General features: G+C 41.5%; 1 protein-coding gene across 1 annotated transcript; it reads right to left on the reverse strand.

The window, feature by feature from the left end:
- Positions 1-299: 299 nt before the first annotated feature.
- LOC107819632 (uncharacterized) lies at positions 300-21403 on the reverse strand. The gene is made up of 7 exons (XM_075218362.1): positions 21242-21403; positions 20747-21160; positions 20221-20619; positions 19521-19595; positions 17246-17384; positions 16742-17135; positions 300-414 (listed from the first exon to the last, which is right to left on the reverse strand). The coding sequence occupies exons 1-7, from the start codon at positions 21401-21403 to the stop codon at positions 300-302; spliced, it is 1698 nt and encodes a 565-aa protein (XP_075074463.1).
- Positions 21404-22374: the final 971 nt, after the last annotated feature.

Genomic DNA, 22374 nt, shown 5'->3' on the forward strand with positions numbered 1-22374 from the left:
TGAGGCCAATGCATCTGGCCTAGCTGGAAGGGCATAGAATTTGGATGGAGCGCCGGCCGGCTGGCCTCCACCTAACTGAGCAGTAGCTGGATGACCTCTCCCTGTCTGGACTCCACCTCTAGGATGTCCTCTACTAGTCTACCCCCACCTCTAGTCGGCTGGGCAATCAGTACTGAAATCGTAGGATGCTGACCATGCTGTACTGCCTTGCCCCGACACCTGGGGCAGGTCCTCTTCATGTGACCTGGATCTCCATACTCGTAGCAACCTCTCAGCACCACAGCCTTCTTCTCTGAAGTCTAAGTCTTCTGACCCGAATATCCACTAGAAGAACCCTGAATGGCTGGTGGGCAATATGAACTCTCTGACATAGCAATGAAGTAAGCACTGGAAGAACCCTGATGACCAGAATACCTGTCGGAGAAACCTTGAATAGCTGGTGGATGGTAAGAACTCTCCTGCATCGCACTGAAATAAGGCCTCACTGGAGCACCTCGGGGAGGTGGTGGTGGTGCTGAATATGGGGGCCTGCTGGGCTGACCCCTCCCGGAGTGCCCTCTTCCCCTATCTGGGGCACCTCTGAACTCTCCAGAAAACCGGGCCCTCTTGTCCTGCTGAATCTGCTCTCTACCCCTCTAGCAATAACCCTCAATCCTACGAGCAATCTCCACCACTAGCTGATACTCAGTACCCATTTCCACCTTTCGGGCCATGTTAGCTCGAATACCGGGGTGCAACCCCACAATAAATCTCCGCACTCTCTCTAAATCCGTGGAAAGTATCATAAGTGCATGGCGAGACAACTCAAAAAACCTCACCTCATAATCAGCCATGGACATCTGACCCTTCTGAAGATGCTCAAACTAATACCCTAGCTCTTCCCTCTCAGAGGGTGGAATATACCTGTCCAAGAATAATTGTGTGAACCGACCCCAAGTTATGGGAGGAGAACCTACTGGCCTGCCAAGAACATAAGACTGCCACCATCTACAGGCCCTGCCCTCCAGCTTAAAAGTAGTGAAGTCAACCCCATGTGACTACAATATCCTCATGTTGTGAAATCTGTCCCTACACCTATCTATGAAGTCTTGGGTATCCTCATGATGCTCACCCCCAAAGACATGAGGGTGAAGTCTAGTCTATCTATCCAATAACTTCTGCGGGTCACCATCCGCAGCTAGTCTGAGCTCAGGCACCACTGTAGCAACTAGCTAAGCCCCATCTACGGGTAGTGCACCCGGACTCTGATACACTGCAGTTGCATGACCAGGAGCCTGAGCAGTAGAGTTCTGTGCTCCCCATCCTGCCTATGATGTAGCTGAATCCGCTGGAAATAAACTAGCCTAAGTCATGGTGTCCATGAACCGCAGTATACGATCCATGATCTCCTGGAAACCCGGTGCTATCATAAAGTCCGCCGAGGTAGGCTCAGCTGCGGGCACCTCACCCTGCTCCTCAATGATAGGATCTTCTGCAGGATCTGCTGGTGGTGCTATGGGACAGCTCTGGGATGCCCTCATCCCCTACCTCGGGCCAGTGCCCTCCCCCGGCCTCTAGCAATGGGGGAAGCAGCTCCTCCCGGGTCTGGAACATTAGTCGTGCGTGCCCTCACCATATGTGAGAGAATAGAAGAGGGAAATTTAGTATACCAACCACTGCACGATAGGAAACGAATAAAGATTAGTTTTCCTAACACCCTATAGCCTCTCGAAGATAAAGACAAATATCTCCGTACCGATCCGCAAGACTCTATTAGGTTTATCCATGACTTGTGAGACCTACGTGAACCTAGTGCTCTAATACCATGTTGTCACAACCCAATTCCATTATAGGTCATGATGGTGCCCAACACCCTTGCCAGGCAAGCCAACGCGAAAGTGTTAATAAGTTCTCATTTTCACTTTACTAAAACAAGTACAGAAATTTCTAAATTTGAAGTTAAAAGCATGTGATAATTTGTAACGTACAAAAATGGTTATACAATCCCCAAAAGAATAGTCTACCAATGTGTGTGCCAAGACCTGGTGTCACAAGTTTATGTGCAACTAGTAGAATATACAAAAGAATAAATCTATCATACTATCTGAAGTAGAATCGACATCCAAAATAAAGAGAGACTCTATCATGCTACTGAACGGCACATGAAGTGAGCAGCTCACCGTGGAAGTCTTGGACACTGATCAAGAATGGGCACCAGACTGGTAACCAGATGTACCTGCCTCAGATTCTGTATAATTAAGTACCAAAGTGTAGTATGAGTACATAAACAATATGTACCCAGTAAGTGTCCTGTCTTATCTCGAAGAAGTAGAGACGAGAGGTCGACTTGACACTTACTAAGGTCAAATAATATGAGAATGAATCATACTGAGCATGGATAGTACAAATAATTAAAAATTTATAGCAGGAAATAACAGGTCCTTTCCCAAATAATATCACAGTTAGCCACATACATTTCAGGGCATATAACAAAGCTCAATCCATAGATAAATACTGAGTAAAAGCATGCGCAAGTAGTGCCGAGGTCGTACGGCCCGATCCAACATAAAAGTAAATTTTGCACTACCAATGGTCGAACGGTGCGAACCATAGATGCATCTATTACCCCGCTCAAGAATTAGATGTGTGATGCGGTCAAATGTAATTAAACACAACAGGCACACAAGAATACATATCTGGGGAGCAATTACTCATAGAAATATCAACTTCTCTTTAAAAGGGCCAAGAAGATAATGTTCCTCTTATTAGTTTCATTTACCATAATCATCATATTTTAAACAATCCAAACTAAACATAAAGTTACAAGAATATCACATAAAGCATGCTTTTGTGTCCTAGACTACCCGGACTTAATATAATAGTAGCTACGCACGGACTCCCGTCACCTAGTGCGTACATAGCCCCACATTCAATGGCAAATTATTTGATTATATCACCTATGGAGACAATTCCCTCTTACAAGGTTAGATAGGAGACTCACCTCGCTCCAAAGTGTACTTCCAATACCAAGAACGTGCTCAAAACCCTTAATTTGGAGCCGAACGATCCGAAACTAATTAAACGAGCTAGGAACTAGTCAATACAAGTTCAAAAGTTCGCATTTTAATTACTAAAGTAATTTCCCAACCTTAGACACAAGTTTCCTAAAATCCGACCCCGGGCCCATGTGCCCGGATTCCGAAATTTTTCGAAGAAAATTGTTCTTTATAACCTAAGGATCAATAATATATGATTTCTAATGCATTTCATAACAAATTTCGTGGTTAAATCTAACTTTTATCAAAACCCTAGGTTTTGCTCTAACCTCATGATTTTACCTTAATCTTTATGTGTTAATCTACCCAAGGATCAATTGTTAAACTAGAATTAGGTAGGATAAACTTAGCTCAAGATTCTAGGTAGAAGTCCTCTCTCAAGAGCTCCAAAATCGCTCAATGAGTGAGTGAAAAATGGCCAAAATGACTTAGAGCCCGTATTAAATGAAGCTCACTGGTTCAGTGATTTCCGCATTTGCTGTCCCGCTCCTACGAGAGGAAGGCCGCATTTGCGGAATTGGCCAAGCGAGCTGGGACCGCTTCTGCGGTCTTGAAGCCGTTTCTGCGCAGCCGCTTCTACCTTGGCCGCATTTGCAAGAGGATGACCGCATCTGCGGTCTCGCACCTGCGGCTGACAACTCTTCCCAAATTTTCCAACTTCACTCGAGCCTCGTCCTATTGATGCTCGGGGCTCCCGGACCCCGCCCAAACATACGAACAAGTTTGAAATCATGAAATTGACTCACTCGAACCTTCGGAACTCCCAAAACAACGCTAAATCTAAGAATGATCCCCTAAAACCAATTGAATCAATGTTATGAACTTCAAGTTCTTCAATTCACTTCTAACGCGCCGAAACGTGCTTATACTACTCGGATTGACACCAAATTTTGCGGGCAAGTCATAAATATTATATTAGACCTATACCGGGCTCCAGAGCCAACATACAAGCCCGATACCAACGTGATCAATTATTATTTAATTTCTTTAAATCCTTAGAATTTCATTTAAACAATTTCTAATAAAAATTCATTACTCGGGCTACGAACCTCGGAATTCGATTTCAAGCATATTCCCAACTCCCATATTTTCCTATGGACCCTCCGGGACCGACAAAATACAAATCCGGGTCCGTTTGCTAAAAATATTAACCAAAGTCAAACTTAGCCTTTTAAGAAAATCTTAAGGAATTAAATGAGCCTATTTCAACCCAAACTCTTCCAAATCTCAAACCAACCATTCCCGCAGGTCATAAATTAGTTAAAGCGAGCGTGAAAAGTTTTATTTAGAGGGGTGGGGTTCTAAAAAGCAAAACGACCGATCGGGTCGTTACACTTCTTCTATCAGTAAGTGATCTGCACTTTCAGAATATTCGATAGCAACAAGGTCATCTTTGGTTTCTTGAACTGGTGGCTTCTTCTGGGTATGGAAGATGAAGGAGAGGGTTTGGTTTTAGCCATGAGTAGAAGAAGACAGAGAGATAAGAGTTTGGTTTTTTTGAGAGAATAGGAGATATAATCGAGGGAAGGGGGGTTAAAAAGGATTAGATAGGTCACCTCAATTCCCAGAGAGACATATGAAAGGCAACTGAAAAGTTGCCTTCTGTAAAACCCCGTCGTCAGTTCACAATAAATACATGTGTAGACTAATCAAATACCTAAAAGATTTTTTTGGTCAAAAATAACAAGATATATGGAAATAAACTAAAGTAATTATGGAAAACATTAAACATAGTTATGAGGGAATTGCACATATACCAATTTTGTTCTGAAGGAAACAAAATCTTTCTTCAAGTAAAGGTTTTGTAAAAATATTCGCTAACTGATTTTCAGTATTAACAAATTGAAGCATGATATCTCCTTTAGCAACATGATCACATATAAAATGATGCTTAATCTCAACATGCTTAGCCCTAGAATGATGCCCATAATTTTTTGATAAACAAATAGCACTGGTATTATCAAACATAATAGGAATAGAATTAAGACATAAATTATAATCTAATAGTTAATGCATGATCCATAGTACTTGTGTGCAGTAGTTCCGTACTCACAAATATTCTGCCTCTGTGGTAGATAGGGCCACACAATTTTGTTCTTGTTGTGCCAGGATATAAGAGATTTTCAAACTATGACGACCCAAAGGGTCATCACCTATTTTCTTATCCATTATGTGCTTCCGATGCCTTGAAAACCTCATTAGAGTCACCTCAATTTACGTGTGCAGTCCAGGCGTGTAGCCGGAAAGCTTAAATATGAAATTATGTGAAAAATGCTAAGTTTTGAGTTTAAAATGAATAAATTTGACTTCGATCAACCTTTTGGATAAACAAACTCGGACCTATGATTTGATGGTCCCGTAGGGTCCGTAGGAAAATATGGCACTTGGTTGTATGCCCAGAATTGAATTCCGAGGTCCCGAGCCCGAGAAATGAATTTTTAAAGGAAATTGTTTTTCTGAAATTGTTAAGGAAAATTGAAATAAAATTTGATTAGAACATGTTGGTATCAGGCCCGTATTTTGGTTCCGGTGCCCGGTACAGGTCTTATATATGATTTAAGATGTTTCTGTAAAGTTTGGTTAAAATCGAACGTCGTTTGACGTGTTTTGGACTTGAAATCTTAAATTTGAACTTGATGAAGTTTCTGGAAAAACTCTTGATTTTGAGGTTTGATTCATTATTTTTGAGGTTAGTTTGGCGATTTAATCGCATGGATAAGTTTGTATGATGTTGTTGAGTTAGTACGTGTGTTTGGTTAGGAGCCCCGAGGGCTCGAGAGTGTTTCGGAATGGTTTTTGGCCTTAGAAGTATTGCAGATTTTCTGCTGTTGTGCACAGGGAATTTGTTCTTCGCGTGGACTCACTCGCGAATGCGTAAGGCAAAATTCCCAGGTGTTCATTCTTCTTCGCGAACGCGAAGTTGCTGACGATAACTCGCAGCTGAGGGGGGTATACTCTTCACGAACGCGCCCCTTCTCTCGCAAACGCGTGGGGTACAGGGGGAAGGGCCACCAAATTTGTTCAACGCGAACGTGGCTCATGGTACGCGAACGTGAGGCTCGAAGAGATTACTCTCCGCGAACGCGAGCCCCTGTGCCACGAACGCGAAGGTCTTCAGACCTGGACCATCGCGAATGCAAGTTGCCTATCGCGAACGCAAAGGGCAATTTTGCCCAGTTATTTTAAAACCCCCAAAAACAGAACCATTACGGGATTTTTACAAAACTTCACAATCCCTTTCTTCTCCAAAGCTCCTAGGCGATTTTTGAAACATTTCTTCACTAAAGTTTCTTGGGTAAGCATTGTTTAACTCGTTTTCTTCATTTTGCATCAACATCTATTGAAATTCTAGGCCTAAAACATGTAATTAAGGGTAGAAATTAGGGAACTGGGTAGAGTTAGGGTTTTTTGATTTTTCTTTATTTAGACCTCATTTTGGGGTCGAATTTGAAAATAAATTATATACTCGGGCTCGTGGGTGAATGGGTGATTTGATTTTAGTATGAACCTCGTGTTTTGACCAAGCGGGCCCGGGGTTGATTTTTGAGATTTTGGGAAGAATGCTTGGAAAGCTATAATTAGGCATTGGGTTTGCATTGTTTAGCATTTATTGATGTATTGAAGTCTTTATTGTATAGATACAATCGATTGAAGCCAAATTCGAGAGGAAAAGCGGTAATTGAGGATTGATTTGGCCGTGGATGTTTGAGGTAAGTGTTTTGTTTAACCTTAGCTTGAGGGATTAGGAGTTGAGTCTTATTTGCTACGTGCTAATTGTCGAGTATGACATATAGGCATGGTGACGAGTATCTATACGTTGGTATCTAGCATGACTGTGAGTCTTTTATTGCGGATATTCTGATTTTTGTTGTATCTTTCATGCCCTAAATGACGATTTCTATATGTTGTAAAAAGCATGTGAAAGAAATTATGATCTTTGAACAACAAGGAGCATTGGCTCGAGTTATAATACGAATTGTGAAAATATATGAGATAATTGAACCCTTTGGAGCATTGACTCAAGTGGTAAAGTGAGTTATAAAGTAAGAAGTGAAAGAAAGAGAAAGAGTTATTGAATTGTTCCCTTGCCGGGATGTTTGTTGCTTTGTTGATTATCTCCCTTGCCGGGATGTTGAGATTTATTGATATTGTTCCCTTGACGGGATTTAGCTATTTAATTGTACTCCCTTGCCGGGATTTCTACCATTATTTGTCTACTTCCTTGCCCCTTTGTTTGTGATTATTGTTTGGGTGAGGAAGAGTGTTAAAGCACGAAGGGTGATGCCGTGCATTATTTGCTATTGTGAGGAAAGAGTGTAAAGCACGAAGGGTGATGTTGTTCCATACGATGTACCATTCCGTACCGATATTCATTAACTATGTGGTGAGGAAAGAGAGTAAAAGCACGAAGGGTGATGTCGTGCACATTATTATGATACGATTGATTTGGTGAGAACGAGAGTAAAAGCACGAAGGGTGATGCCGTGCACATTTTTATTATAAATATTGTTTGGGTGAGGATGAGAGTAAAAGCACGAAGGGTGGTGCCCTGCAAATCGTTGAATTCTGATTCTTGTTGATATTATGGCTTTGTTGTTTCTATGTTTTATTGAGGTTTTCTATTTGGAACTGTTACCTCCCCACATCATGTTTCCCCTTCCCATATTGACTGATTATTTCCTGTATTTCTGTTCTGCTGTACATATAGATATTTGAACTGCACAGGTTATTTGGTAGTCTGGTCCTAGCCTCGTCACTACTTCGCCGAGGTTTGGCTAGGCACTTACCAGCACATGGGGTTGGTTGTACTAATACTACACTCTGTGTTCTTTTGCACAAATCCAGGTATGGAACAGTAGCAGTAGCGCAGGAGCCAACCTTCAGTTCACCGAGACACTGAGGTAGTCTTGTAGGCGTCCGCAGGCCCGGCATCTCCTCTATCTTATATTTCATTCTGTTATATCATGTATTCGAGATAAATAGTGTTATATTTCTTTCAAACGGTTGTATTTAGTACTCTTAGTAGTTCGTGAGTGATGTGACACCAGTTCTTGGGTAATGGCATATGTTGACTTTTGCATTATTGTTACCTTATTTAATTTAGGTCTTCCGCTTATTTATTTAATTCCGTTGTTTTCAAGCTATCACTGATAATTGTTAAAAGAAGTAAGTTGTTAATGAAAAAGGTAGTTAAGGGTTGGCTTGCCTAGCTCCCATTAGTAGGCGCCATCACGACTCCCGAGGGTGGAAAGATCCGGGTCGTGACAAGTTGGTATCAGAGCTCTAGGTTACATAGGTCTCACAACTCACGGACAAGCTTAGTAGAGTCTGAGGGATCGGTTTGAAGACGTCTATATTTATCCCCTAAAGGCTACAGAGTTAGGAAAATTTCACATTTGTTTTTTCTTGTCGTGCGGATTTGTTCCTCAAATGCTAATTGGATTTCTACTCTGTTCTTTCGCAGATGGCGAGAACACGCGCTTTCTCATCTACCGCTCAGCAGCCTGAGCCCCCAGTAGCAGCTCCTACTAAGGGCAGAGGGCGAGGCCGAGGTAGTGCTAGAGGCCGAGTAAGGGGCAGAGCTCAGCCCCGAGCAGTAACACCAGTGGCGGAGCCTCAGGTTTATTTTGAGGAGGAGGTTTCGGCCCCAGTAGTTTCGGTGGGCCCAACTCAGTTCCTAGAGGGGTTCATTGCCACCCCAGTTCTTCAAGACGCTCTGGTCCAATTGGTGGGCCTCATGGAGAGTGTCACCCGAGCATGTTTGCTTCCTGTAGCACCAGCCACCTCTCTGGCTGGATGAGGGGCTCAGACTCCTGCTATGCGCACTCCGGAGCAGGTAGCTCCCCAGGTTCAGGTTCCAACGGTTCAACCAGCTGTGGCACTTCAGGCGGGTGTAGTAGCTCAGACCGGCGATAGAGAGGCTATGTCCGTCGATGCTTTGTGGAGGTTGGATAGGTTCACCAAGCTCTTCACGTTTACATTCAGCGGTGCATCTACTGAGGATCCCTAGGATTATCTGGACAGTTGTCACGAGGTTCTTCGGAACATGGGGATCGTTGAGACCAATGGAGTTGATTTTGCTACCTTTCGTCTGTCTGGATCCGCCAAGACTTGGTGGAGGGATTATTGCTTAGCTAGACCAGCCGGTTCGCCATCTTTTTCTTGGGAGCAGTTCATAACGTTATTTTTGGAGAAGTTTCTCCCCGTGACTCAGAGAGAGGCCTTTCGGAGTCAGTTTGAGTGCCTCCAGCAGGGTTCCATGATGGTCACCCAGTATGAGACCATGTTCATCGATCTAGCTCGCCATGCTCTTGTCATACTTTCCACCGAGAGAGAGAGAGGGTGAGGAGGTTTATTGATGGTCTTATTCAGCCGATTCATCTTCAGATGGCCAAGGAGGCCGGGAGTGAGATCACTTTCCAGGAGGTAGACAATGTGGCCCACAGAGTTGAGAAGGTTCTATCATTGGGAGGTGGTCATGGGTCGGATAAGAGGCCCCTCCATTTAGGTAGATTCAGTGGTACCTCATCTGGAGGTAGAGATTTATATGGTAGAGGCCATCCTTCTAATCCCTTTCAGTCAGCTCTCTAGGTCTCCCATGGCACTTTAGGTAGTCGTGGTGCTCAGACGCATTATTCTTTCAGCAGCCTTACAGTGCACCACCAGTTCCTATCAGTGCACCGCCGCTTCAGAGTTTCCGAGGTGGTCATTCAGGTCGACATGGCCAACAGTCTCAGTAGCCGAGGGCTTGTTATATGGTGATCCGGGTCACATTGCCAGGTTTTGCCCTCGAGCACCGGGTAGCTCTCAGCATCAGGGTTCTCGTGTTATGGTATAGGCACCAGGTGTTCCACATCCCGCCCATCCAGTTAGAGGTGGGTGTAGAGGTGCTAGAGGTGGAGGTAGAGGTCCTAGAGGTGGAGCTCAGGCCGCCAGAGGTGGAGGCCAGCCAGCAGCAGGCCATCCCAAAGAAGTAGTTTAGGGTGGTGGGGCCCAGCCCCAATGTTACCCCCTTCTAGCTAGGCCCGAGGTTGAGGCTTCAGATGCAGTCATTACAGGTACCATTCTGGTTTGTGATAGAGATGCTTCAGTGCTATTTGATCCAGGGTCTACGTATTTGTATGTGTCATCTTATTTTACACCGTACCTGGTCATGCCTAGTGATTCATTGAGTATTCCTATTTATGTGTCTACACAAGTGGGTGATTCTATTGTGGTCAATCGAGTCCATCGTTCTTGTATTGTGGTGATTGGGGGTCTTGAGACTCGCGTGGATTTGTTGCTTCTAGACATGGTCGATTTCGATGTTATATTGGGGATGGACTGGTTATCACCTTACCATGCTATCTTGGACTGTCATGCCAAGACTACGACCTTAGCTTTACCGGATTTGCCCCGTTTAGAGTGGAGAGGGACTCCTGATCATTCTACTTATAGTGTTATTTCGTTTGTGAAGGCTCGGCGTATGGTCGAGAAGGGGTGTTTGGCCTATTTGGAATATGTTCGTGATCCTATTGTTGAGGTCCCTTCTATTTATTATGTGCCCGTTGTTTGTGAGTTTCCTGATGTTCTCCCTTCAGACTTGCCGGGTATGCCACCCGACAGGGATATTGATTTTTGCATTGATTTGGCTTCAGGCACCCAGCCCATTTCTATCCTGCCATACCGTATGGCCCTACCTGAGATGAAAGAGTTGAAGGAGCAGTTGCAGGACTTGCTTGAGAAAGGTTTCATTAGACCCAGTGTTTCGCCTTGGGGTGCGCCGGTATTGTTCGTTAAGAAAAAGGATGGTTCGATGAGAATGTGCATTGATTACCGGTACTTAAATAAGGTTACAATCAAGAATAAGTATCTACTGCCGAGGATTGATGATTTGTTCGATTAGCTTCAGGGTGCCAAGGTATTTTCAAAGAATGTCTTGAAATCTGGCTACCATCAGTTGAGGATTAGGGCATCCGATGTCCCTAAGACAGCATTTCGCACTCGGTACGTGCATGATGAGTTCTTGGTTATGTCATTCGGGTTAACAAATGCCCCAACAACTTTTATGGATTTGATGAACCGAGTGTTCATGCCTTATTTGGACTAGTTCATGATAGTCTTCATCGATGATATTCTGATATATTCTCGCAGCCGGGAGGTGCACGAGCAACATCTTAGAATGGTTCTTCAGACCATGAGGGATAGTCAGTTATATGCTAAATTCTCTAAGTGTGAGTTCTGTTGAGTTCAGTTGCATTAATGGGTCATATTGTGTCAGCATAGGGCGTTCAGGTTGATCCGAAGAAGATTGAGGCAGTCAAGAACTGGCCTAGACCAGCATCATCTACAGAGATTCGGAGTTTCTTAGGATTGACAGGCTACTATCGTCGGTTCGTGGAGGGGTTCTCATCTATCGCAGCCCCAATGACCAGGTTAACCCAGAAGAGTGCCCAGTTCAGATGGTCGGACGAGTGTGAGGCGAGATTTCAGAGGCAAAAGACAGTTCTGACTACGTCACCGGTGTTAGTTTTGCCCACAGGTTCAGGGCCTTATACCGTTTATTGTGACACATCTCGCATTGGGCTTGGTGCAGTGTTGATACAGGATGGCAAGGTCATTGCCTATGCTTTGCGGCAGTTGAAGATTCATGAGAAGAACCATCCGATGCATGATTTAGGGTTGGCAGCCATTGTTCACGCACTGAAGATTTGGAGGTATTATCTGTATGGCGTGGCATGTGAGGTGTTCACTGATCACAAGAGTTTTCAGTATTTGTTCAAGCAGAAGGAGTTGAATTTAAGGCAGAGGAGGTGGTTGGAGTTGTTGAAGGATTATGATATCACTATCTTATATCAGCCGGGAAAGGCCAATGTGGTGGCCGATGCTTTGAGTAGAAAGTCAGCCAGTATGGGCAGTCTTGCTTATATTCCAGTCGGTGAGAGGCCGCTTGCTTTGGATGTTCAGGCTTTGGCCAATCAATTTGTGAGGTTGGATATTTCTGAGCCTAGTCGAGTATTAGCTTGCACGGTCGCTCATTCTTCATTATTTGAGTGTATCCGTGATCGACAATTTGATAATCCCCATTTGTGTGTCCTTAGATACATATTGCAGCGTGGAGGTGCCAAGCAGGTTACCTTAGATGCTGATGGAGTTTTGAGATTACAGGGTCGAGTTTGTGTGCCTAATGTGGATGGGATTCAGGAGTTGATTTTAGAGGAGGCCCATAGTTCCCGGTACTCTATTCATCCGGGCTCCGCAAAGATGTATCAGGATTTGCGGAAACATTATTGTTGGCGTAGAATGAAGAAGGATATTTTGGCATATGTGGCACGGTGTTTGAATTGTTAGCAGGTTAAGTACGAGCATCAGAGGCCTGGTGGTTTATTTCAGAGGATTGAGCTTCCCGAGTGGAAGTGGGAGCGGATCACTATGGACTTCGTTACTGGACTTCCGCTGACTCAGAAGAAGTTCGACGCAATTTGGGTCATTATTGATAGGCTAACCAAGTCAGCGCATTTCATTCCTGTGGCAGTCTCCTATTCGTCCGAGAGGTTAGCGGAGATCTATATCCGGGAGATTGTTCGTCTTCATGACGTCCTAGTCTCTATCATTTTGGACCGAGGTACACAATTTACTTTGCATTTCTGGAAAGCAGTTCAGCGAGAGTTAGGCACCCATGTTGAGTTAAGTACAACATTTCATCCTCAGACGGACGGGCAGTCCGAGTGGACTATTCAGATATTGGAGGATATGCTCTGAGCTTGTGTTATTGACTTTGGAGGTTCGTGGGATCAGTTTTTGCCATTAGTAGAGTTTGCCTACAACAACAGCTACCCATCGAGTATCCAGATAGCTCCTTATGAGGCTTTATATGGTAGGCGATATCGATCTCCGGTTGGATGGTTTGAGCCGGGAGAGGCTCAGTTGTTGGGTACGGATCTAGTTCAGGAGGCTTTGGACAAGGTCAAGATCATTCAGGATAGGCTTCGTACAGCTCAGTCCAGGCAAAAGAGCTATGTAGATCGTAAGGTTCGAGATGTGGCTTTTATGGTTGGTGAGCGGGTATTGCTCCGAGTGTCGCCTATGAAGGGCGTGATGAGATTTGGAAAGAAAGGCAAGCTTAGCCCTAGGTTCATTGGTCCGTTTGAGATTCTTGATCAAGTGGGAGAGGTGTCTTGTAGACTTACATTGCCGCCGAGCTTATCAGTCGTGCATCCAGTTTTTCATGTGTCCATGCTTCGTAGGTATTACGGCGATCCATCCCACGTGTTAGATTTCTGCACTGTCCAGTTGGACAAGGACTTGTCCTATGAGGAAGAGCCGGTAGCTATTCTAGACCGGCAGGTTCGTCAGTTGAGATCCAAGAGTTTTCCTGTTGTTCGTGTTCAGTGGAGAGGTCAGCCTCCTGGGGCATCAACCTGGGAGTCCGAGTCCGATATGCGGAGCCATTATCCTCATCTATTCCCCGACTCAGGTACTTCCTTCTTCTATCCATTCGAGGACGAACGGTTGTTTTAGAGGTGGAGAATGTGACGACCCAAAGGGTCATCACCTGTTTTTTATCCATTCTGTGCTTCCGAGGCCTTGAAAACCTCATTTAGAGTCGCCTCAATTTACACGCGCAGTCCGGGCGCGTAGTCGGAAAGCTTAAATATGAAATTCTGTGAAAAATGCTAAGTTTTGAGTTTAAAATGAATAAATTTGACTTCAGTCAATATTTTGGGTAAACGGACCCGGACTTGTGATTTGACGGTCTCGGAGGGTCAGTAGGAAAAATGGGGCTTGGGTGTATGCCCGAAATCGAATTCCGAGGTCTCGGGCCCGAGAAATGAATTTTTAAAGGAAATTATTTTTCTGAAATTGTTAAGGAAAATTGAAATGAAATTTGATTAGAACATGTTGGTATCGGGCCTGTATTTTGGTTCTGGTGCCCGGTACAGGTCTTATATATGATTTAAGATGTTTCTGTAAAGTTTGGTTAAAATCGGACATCGTTTGACGTGTTTCAGACTTGAAATCTTAAATTTGAACTTGATGAAGTTTCTGGAAAAACTCTTGATTTTGAGGTTTGATTCATTGTTTTTGAGGTTAGTTTGGCGATTTGATTGCATGGATAAGTTCGTATGATGTTGTTGAGTTAGTACGTGTGTTTGGTTAGGAGCCCCGAGGGCTCGGGAGTGTTTCAGAATGGTTTTTGGCCTTAGAAGTGTTGCAGATTTTCTGTTGTTGTGCACAGGGAATTTGTTCTTCGCGTTCGCGTGGACTCACTCGCGAAAGCGTAAGGAAAAATTCCCAGGAGTTCATTTTCTTCTTCGCGAACGAGAAGTTGGTCACGCGAACGCGAAGCTGAGGGGGGTAGACCCTTCGCGAACGCGTCCCTTCACTCGCGAATGTGTGGGGTACAGGGGGAAGGGCCACCAAATTTGTTCAACACGAACACCGCTCATGGTACGCGAACGCGAGCCCCTGTGCCGCGAACGCGAAGGTCTTCGGACCTGGACCATCGCGAACGCGAAGGGCAATTTTGCCCAGTTATTTTAAACCCCAAAACAGAACCATTACGGGATTTTCACAAAACTTCACAATCCCTTTCTTCTCCAAATCTCCTAGGCGATTTTTGAAGCATTTCTTCACCAAAGTTTCTTGGGTAAGCATTGTTTAACTCGTTTTCTTCATTTTCCATCAACATCTATTGAAATTCTAGGCCTAAAACATGTAATTAAGGGTAGAAATTAGGGAATTGGGTAGAGTTAGGGCTTTTTTTATTTTTCTTGATTTAGACCTTGTTTTGAGGTCGAATTTAAAAACAAATTATATATTCGGGCTCGTGGGTGAATGGGTGATTTGATTTTGGTCCGAACCCAGTGTTTTGACCAAGTGGGCCCGGGGTTGATTTTTGGGATTTTGGAAAGAATGCTTGGAAAGCTATAATTAGGCATTGGGTTTGCATTGTTTAGCATTTATTGATGTATTGAAGTCTTTATTGTATAGATACAATCGATTAGAGCCAAATTCGAGAGGAAAAGCGGTAATTGAGGATTGATTTGGCCATGGATGTTTGAGGTAAGTGTTTTGTTTAACCTTAGCTTGAGGGATTAGGAGTTGAGTCTTATTTGCTACGTGCTAATTGTCGAGTATGACGTATAGGCATGGTGACGAGTATCTATACGTTGGTGTCTAGCATGACCGTGAGTCTTTATATTGCGGATATTCTGATTTTTGTTGTATCTTTCATGCCCTAAATGACGATTTCTATATGTTGTAAAAAGCATGCGAAAGAAATTATGATCTTTGAACAACAAGGAGCATTTGCTCGAGTTATAATACGAATTGTGAAAGTATATGAGATAATTGAACCCTTTGGAGCATTGACTCAAGTGGTAAAGTGAGTTATAAAGTAAGAAGTGAAAGAAAGAGAAAGAGTTATTGAATTGTTCCCTTGCCGGGATGTTTGTTGCTTTGTTGATTATCTCCCTTGTCGGGATGTTGAGATTTAATGATTTTGTTCCCTTGCCGGGATTTAGCTGTTTAATTATACTCCCTTGCCGGAATTTCTACCATTATTTGTCTACTCCCTTGTCCCTTTATTTGTGATTGTTGTTTGGGTGAGGAAGAGTGTTAAATCACAAAGGGTGATGCCGTGCATTGTTTGCTATTGTGAGGAAAGAGTGTAAAGCACGAAGGGTGATGTCGTGCCATACGATGTACCATTCCGTACCGATATTCATTGACTATGTGGTAAGGAAAGAGAGTAAAAGCACGAAGGGTGATGCCGTGCATATTATTATGATACGATTGATTTGGTAAGAACGAGAGTAAAAACATGAAGGGTGATGCCGTGCACATTTTTATTATAAATATTGTTTGGGTGAGGAAGAGAGTAAAAACACGAAGGGTGGTGCCGTGCAAATCGTTGAATTCTGATTCTTGTTGATATTCTGGCTTTGTTGTTTCTTTCTTTTATTGAGGTTTTCTATTTGGAATTGTTACCTCCCCACAACATGTTTTCCCTTTCCACATTGACTGATTATTTCATGTATTTCCTTTTCGTTGTACATATAGATATTTGAACTACACAGGTTATTTGGTAGTCTGGTCCTAGCCTCGTCACTACTTCGCCGAGGTTAGGCTAGGCACTTACCAGCACATGGGGCCGGTTGTGCTAATACTACACTCTGTGCTCTTTTGCACAGAACTAGGTATTGGACAACAGCAGTAGCGCAGAAGCCAACCTTCAGTCCATCGAGACACCGAGGTAGCCTTGCAGGCGTCCGTAGGCCCGTCATCTCCTCTATCTTATATTTCATTCTGTTATCTCATGTATTCACAAACAGTGTTATATTTCTTTCAAACGGTTGTATTTAGTACTCTTAGTAGTTCGTGAGTGATGTGACACCAGTTCTTGGGTAGAGGCATATGTTGACTTTTGCATTATTGTTCAGCTTATTTAATTTAGGTCTTCCGCTTATTTATTTAATTCCGCTATTTTCATGCTATCACTGATAATTGTTAAAAGAAGTAAGTTGTTAATGAAAAAGGTAGTTAAGGGTTGACTTGCCTAGCTCCCATTAGTAGGCGTCATCACGACTCCCGAGAGTGGAAAGATCCTGGTCATGACACCAACTAATTGACATGTTCCACTTGTGCTTTTTCTATCAAGTTTATCTCCTAAAAAATCTGCATATGAAAATCCTTTGAGATCAAAATATTCAAAACTTTCATACCATAAACCATAGCCGACTATCCCTGTCAAATATCTGATAATACGTTTAATAGCAGTCAGGTGATATTCTTTAGGAGCTAACGGGTATCTAGCGCATTTGCAAACGGTAAACATAATATCTGGTCGACTAGTTGTAAGATAGAGTAATGAGGCAATCATACCTCGATACATTATTTCATCAACACTCTTACTGTTTTTGTCTTCATCCAAAGCAGTTGACGGACTCATTGGTGTTCCTATGGCCTTTGCATTAGACATACCAAACTTTTTGATGAGTTCTTTCGGGTACTTTGTTTGACTAATAAAGATCTCTTCCTGTACTTTCTTGATTTGAAGTCCAAGGAAGAAAGTTAGTTTTCCCATCATTTTAAATTCTCCTTGATGTTTGAGAAATCCTTGCACAAAACAGGGTTAGTACTGCCGAAAATAATATCATCTACATAAATTTGTACAATTAAGTTACCTAGAGATGATCGTTTGATTAAAAGAGTGGTATCAATATTACCTCTGTCGAACCTATGTTGAACTATAAATGAACTTATCCTTTCATACCTAGCTCTAGGGGCTTGCTTTAGGCCGTACAGTGCTTTGAACAATTTGTAGACATGATTCAGAGAGGATTCATTTACAAATCTGGAGGTTTCCTAACAAAAATTTCCTCAGAGATGAATCCATTCAAGAAGGCATTTTCACATCCATCTGAAATAGTCTAAAATATTTATGAGCAGCATATGCTAATAGAATGCGGGTTGATTCTAACCCGACAACAGGGGTGAAGGTCTCCTCATAATCAATTCTCTCTTGTTGTGAATAACCTTGTGCGACTAGTTTGGCTTTATTTCGCACGACTTGTCCAGATTCATTCAACTTAGGAAAAATACATAGTTTACCCATCGAACTTACATCGAAAACCATGTTACACATTTTCTTCACGGAAAATCTTTTATACACTCAACCTTTTAAAAATATGTCTAAGACACACCTATTCGGTGTTTGACCATTTTTTTCTCAACAAGTGTAGCCACGCACCATCAATAATTTAACACGTGTTATTGACTTTTTAAATAAAAAATATATTTGAATTTACAATGATATCCATCTTCTTCATCTTCCCCAAGCTATACCACCATGGATGCCCCCCTCCCAAGTGAGTACTTCTGCACCAGCATCAACCATGAAACATTCTTTTTTTTATTTTCAATTTTTAAAATATTAGGATGACATTGAATTTCTATCATCATTACCAATTAAAGATTTCCCTAAAGTTATTTGTATTATCCTTGACCTAACTGATATTGAGTACCAAACTATTTACACCAACAACAATAAGACCAGAAAAGAATTAATCAAAAATTTCCAACCCATCAATGGCTGAAATGGAAGAAACTCCATGGATGCAGTACCCACAAATTCTCACGACACATACGAAGAGCTCCATGAATTTTTCTTTTAGATTTGGCCACCCACCAAGCGCACCTGTGACACAGTCATTCAGCGATTCACTATGTTGAAGGTAGGGGTGTTCAAAGCTTATCCGAAATCGAAAACCGAACAGAACCTAAGCTTAATGGCTTACTGGTAACGACTTAACGGCTTAACGAACGGGGAACAGATTAATTTTTTTTTATTAACGACTTATCGGTTTGGGGGCGGATTATTCAATTTTCTTAACGGATAATCCGTTAATCCGTTAAGAATATATATATATATATATATATATATATATATATAATGAGTCCAGTAATGGAATATAGAATTGATCAAATTTTGTTAAATAGGAGTATAGGAATATATTCAATTTAACTGAAAGTAGAAGTTGAATAAAAAGTTTCTGATTTATTACAACACTAACAAAAATAAAAGAAATTGATTCATTATCTATCACTTCCAGAGCAAAATGACATACATAAATTGGTTATATTTTGTGAACATTAATTAGATGAAACAACAGATCTATCCCCGAGAAATTAATGAGACTAGACCTTAATTAGAAAGTTGGGAAATCTAAAGAAAAAAGGAACACACGTTTCACAAACCTTAATGATTTCAAGAGGAAGTTGTTGTCGAAGAGAAGCGCAAAGAGTAGTCATTTCTTGTCATTCTTTTTTAAACCAAAGTCATGTCAAGTCTATATTTTTTTGCTTATTTTCCTTCTTCTGGTAGTACTGCTGGATTCCTAGAATCATTGATAATTTTGCTAGGCCGATAAACCGCCCGATAACTACCCGATAAGAGCTAAACCGATACCAATCCGTCTGATACCTTATCGGGCGGCTAGCGGATTAATACATTTAAAAGCCGATAACCGATAAGCCAAACCGTTAAGAGTAAATAACCGCCCAATCCGCCCGATAAGCAGTGACAAAAATATTTGGTGGTATGGTGGTAGAAGAAGGTGATGGTGCAATAATTGGAAGAAGATGAAAAAGACTTGGTTGAATTTTTTCTAAAAAAAAAAAGAAAATAATTGAGAAAAATGAAAAAATGAAAAGGCTGGAAAAGTGGCATCAAAATGAGACTTTAGACATAAAACTTTAATTGTTCACTCGCCACTTATGTGTGTATAACATGCGAGTGACACGTAATAAAATTGGTGAGTCTTAAACACACTTTTGAAAGGTTGAGTGTATAAAAGATTTTTCGTGAAGAAAAGGTGTGTAACAGGAATTTCGGTGTAAGTTCGATGGGTAAACTGTGTATTTTGCCTTCAACTTATTTTTGAATACCCATTTTGTTCCAACAATGGATGCATTTGGTGGCTTAGGGATGAGTTCCCATACCTTTTGTTTCTCAAATTGATCAAGTTCTTCCTTCATTGCAGTTATCCAGCTTTTGTCCCCAAGTGCTTCATCCACCTTTTTGGTTCAAACTGGGATGTGAAAGCAATATTCGATGTCTTCTTTAGGGATCTTCTAATTTTCATTCCTTCCTGAGGGTCTCCAATGATATACTTATGTGGATATCCAGGTTCATTTCTCATTCATTTGGGACAACTAATGTTGGCTCTTTTTCAACAAAATTTATTGGATCGATTGTAGTAGACTCCTGATTTTCTTTAAGATTCTTAGTCAGTTGATCTTACTGATCAGTCGTTTCTTCAGGAGCAATTTCAACTGTATTGATAGTTTGGTACTATGGATAATTTCTTCATCTTCAGGAAGTTGATCATTCTTCAATGGATAAAGTACGCTTATGAAAAACTCTATATGCTCTACTAGAGGGAGAGTATCCAAGAAAAATACCTTCATCGCTTTTGGGATCAAACTTACCAAGATTGTCTTTTTCATTATTGTGTATAAAGCATTTACAACCGAAAGGATGGAAATAACTGATGTTGGATTTTTTTCCTCTCCATAGTTCATATGGGGTATTCTTGAGTATTAGTCGAATTAGGCATCTGTTGATGATGTGACATGTTGTATTTACAGCTTCTGCCCAGAAGTGCTATGGAATAGAATTTTCCACAATCATGGTTCTTGCCATATCTTGCAGGGTTCTGTTTTTACGTTCCATCACTCCATTTTGTTGTGGAGATCTTGGAGATGAGAAATTGTGAGAGATCCCTTGATCATTGCAAAAGTTCTCAAATGCTATGCTTTCAAATTCTCCTCCATGATCACTTCTTATGGAGAAAATGTAGTAACCTTTTTCCCGCCGTACTTTTTTGCAAAAGACTTCAAAGTTTCTTAATCCCTTATCCTTGTGACTTAGAAAAACAACCCAGGTGAATCGAGAAAAATCATCTACTATAATGAAAGCATACTTTCTACCACCTATGCTAGCAGTTCTAGTAGGCCCAAAGATCCATATGCAGTAGTTAGGGAGGCTTTGTAGTGGAAACAATATTTTTGACTTTAAAAGAGGACCTGATTTGTTTTCCTAGTTGACATGCATCACAAATTTGATCTTTTAAAAAATCTAGTTTTGGAAGACCAATGACAAGATTATTTTTAGAATTATTATGAATAGTATGCATGTTGGCATGGCCCAGTTTTCTATGCCATACCCAAGGGTCATCAATTATAGAAGCTAGACAGATTTGATTACCAAAACTATCTAAGTTAGTGATAGTATAGACATTTCTGTCCCTATTTCTAGAGAGAACAACTTTACCTGATTCATCTTCAATGAACCAACCATGTTTTTTTAAACGAACCTCGTAGTCATTGTCACATAGTTGACTGGTACTAAGAAGATTGTAACCAAGTTTATCAACCAGATACACTTCGTCTACATCACATGTTGAGCTGAGAGGAACCCTTCCAATACCAATTACATTTTCTTTTGATTTATCTCCAAATGTAACTGTTCTTCTATCTAGTTTGGTGACCATTTTGAATAATTGTTTCTGACCAATCATATGTCTGGAACATGCACTGTCAAGATACCATTTTTCTTTTCGATTCTTCTTGTGGTGTTCCTGCAAAAAAGAATTACTTATTTTTAGGTACCCAAGCCTAATTGGGCCTTGAATGATTAGAAATCTGAGCATTAGCTTGACTAGAAGATTTAGGTCGCCAGACCCATCTGCTGTTGTTCTTGAACCTGCAATGGTTAGAAGTGTGGCCAAGTTTTCCGCAGTAAAAACAAGAAGGATTATTGGGATTTTCAGAGCCTCTTTCTGCTCTGATTCAATTCCTGCATTGGTTAGTATTGTGACCATTTTTGCTACAATAAGTGCATGTAATGGGATTTCTAGTTCTAGCATGAGGAGCAATCTGATTTGATCTAACAGAGCTATGGACGGTAGATTTACGCTATCCATTCAGTTGAAGTTGAAGTTCATTAACTTCATCTTGAAGCATATCACGCTCAATTTCACAAACTTCCAACATCAAAGCCCAGTCTTTCTTTTCTCTTTTAATTTTTCTGAGTTCATTTAGAACTCTCTCAATATCTATAAGAGCAATATCAGTAAATTCTTGGAGTTCATAATAGTTAGGACATGTAGGAAGACGTACCTCACTAGTTCCTTCGTCTGCCATGAGACCAAGCTCACCTGAGTTTTCCTCCTCATTTGTACCTTCGTATGCCATGAGTTCAAGTTCACTTGAGTCCTTATTTCAATCTTCTTTTATATCCATGAAACACATACTTGCAATTTCTTCATGATCAGATTCTTCTTCATCACTCCAAGCTCCAAAATACTTCTTCTTTTGAAAATTCTTGCTTAATTTCTTCTTCAGTTCAGGATATTCGACTTGAATGTGTCCATGTTTTTCACATTCATAGCATCCCCCATCATTTTTGTCATTTTCACTTTTCATCCTTCCTTTTCTAATGTTTGTTTTGCCTCTCTTGCTATTTCTGTTCTTCATTATCATACTTGTTACATCTTTTGAAAGCATAGCTATGTTTTCATCTCTTTCTCCTCCTTCTTCTTCTTCCTCATTTACTGGTTCGGACACAATTGCTTTGAATGCAACTGTGTTCTTCTTTTCTTGTTGAATCTACCTGTCTACGTGAGTTTTCTCAAACACAATTATATACCCTCTAAGTTCATTATAGGATATTTTGTCAAGATCCAAACGTTCCAAGGCAATGACCTTGGGTTTCCAAATTGTGGGAAAACTTTACAGAATTTTTCTAACTTGTTCTCAGCTTTTGATTGGTCTCCCAAATGATTTTAAGTCT

This window comes from Nicotiana tabacum, chromosome 7, assembly GCF_000715075.1.
Source record: "Nicotiana tabacum cultivar K326 chromosome 7, ASM71507v2, whole genome shotgun sequence".
Classification (NCBI taxonomy): domain Eukaryota; kingdom Viridiplantae; phylum Streptophyta; class Magnoliopsida; order Solanales; family Solanaceae; genus Nicotiana; species Nicotiana tabacum.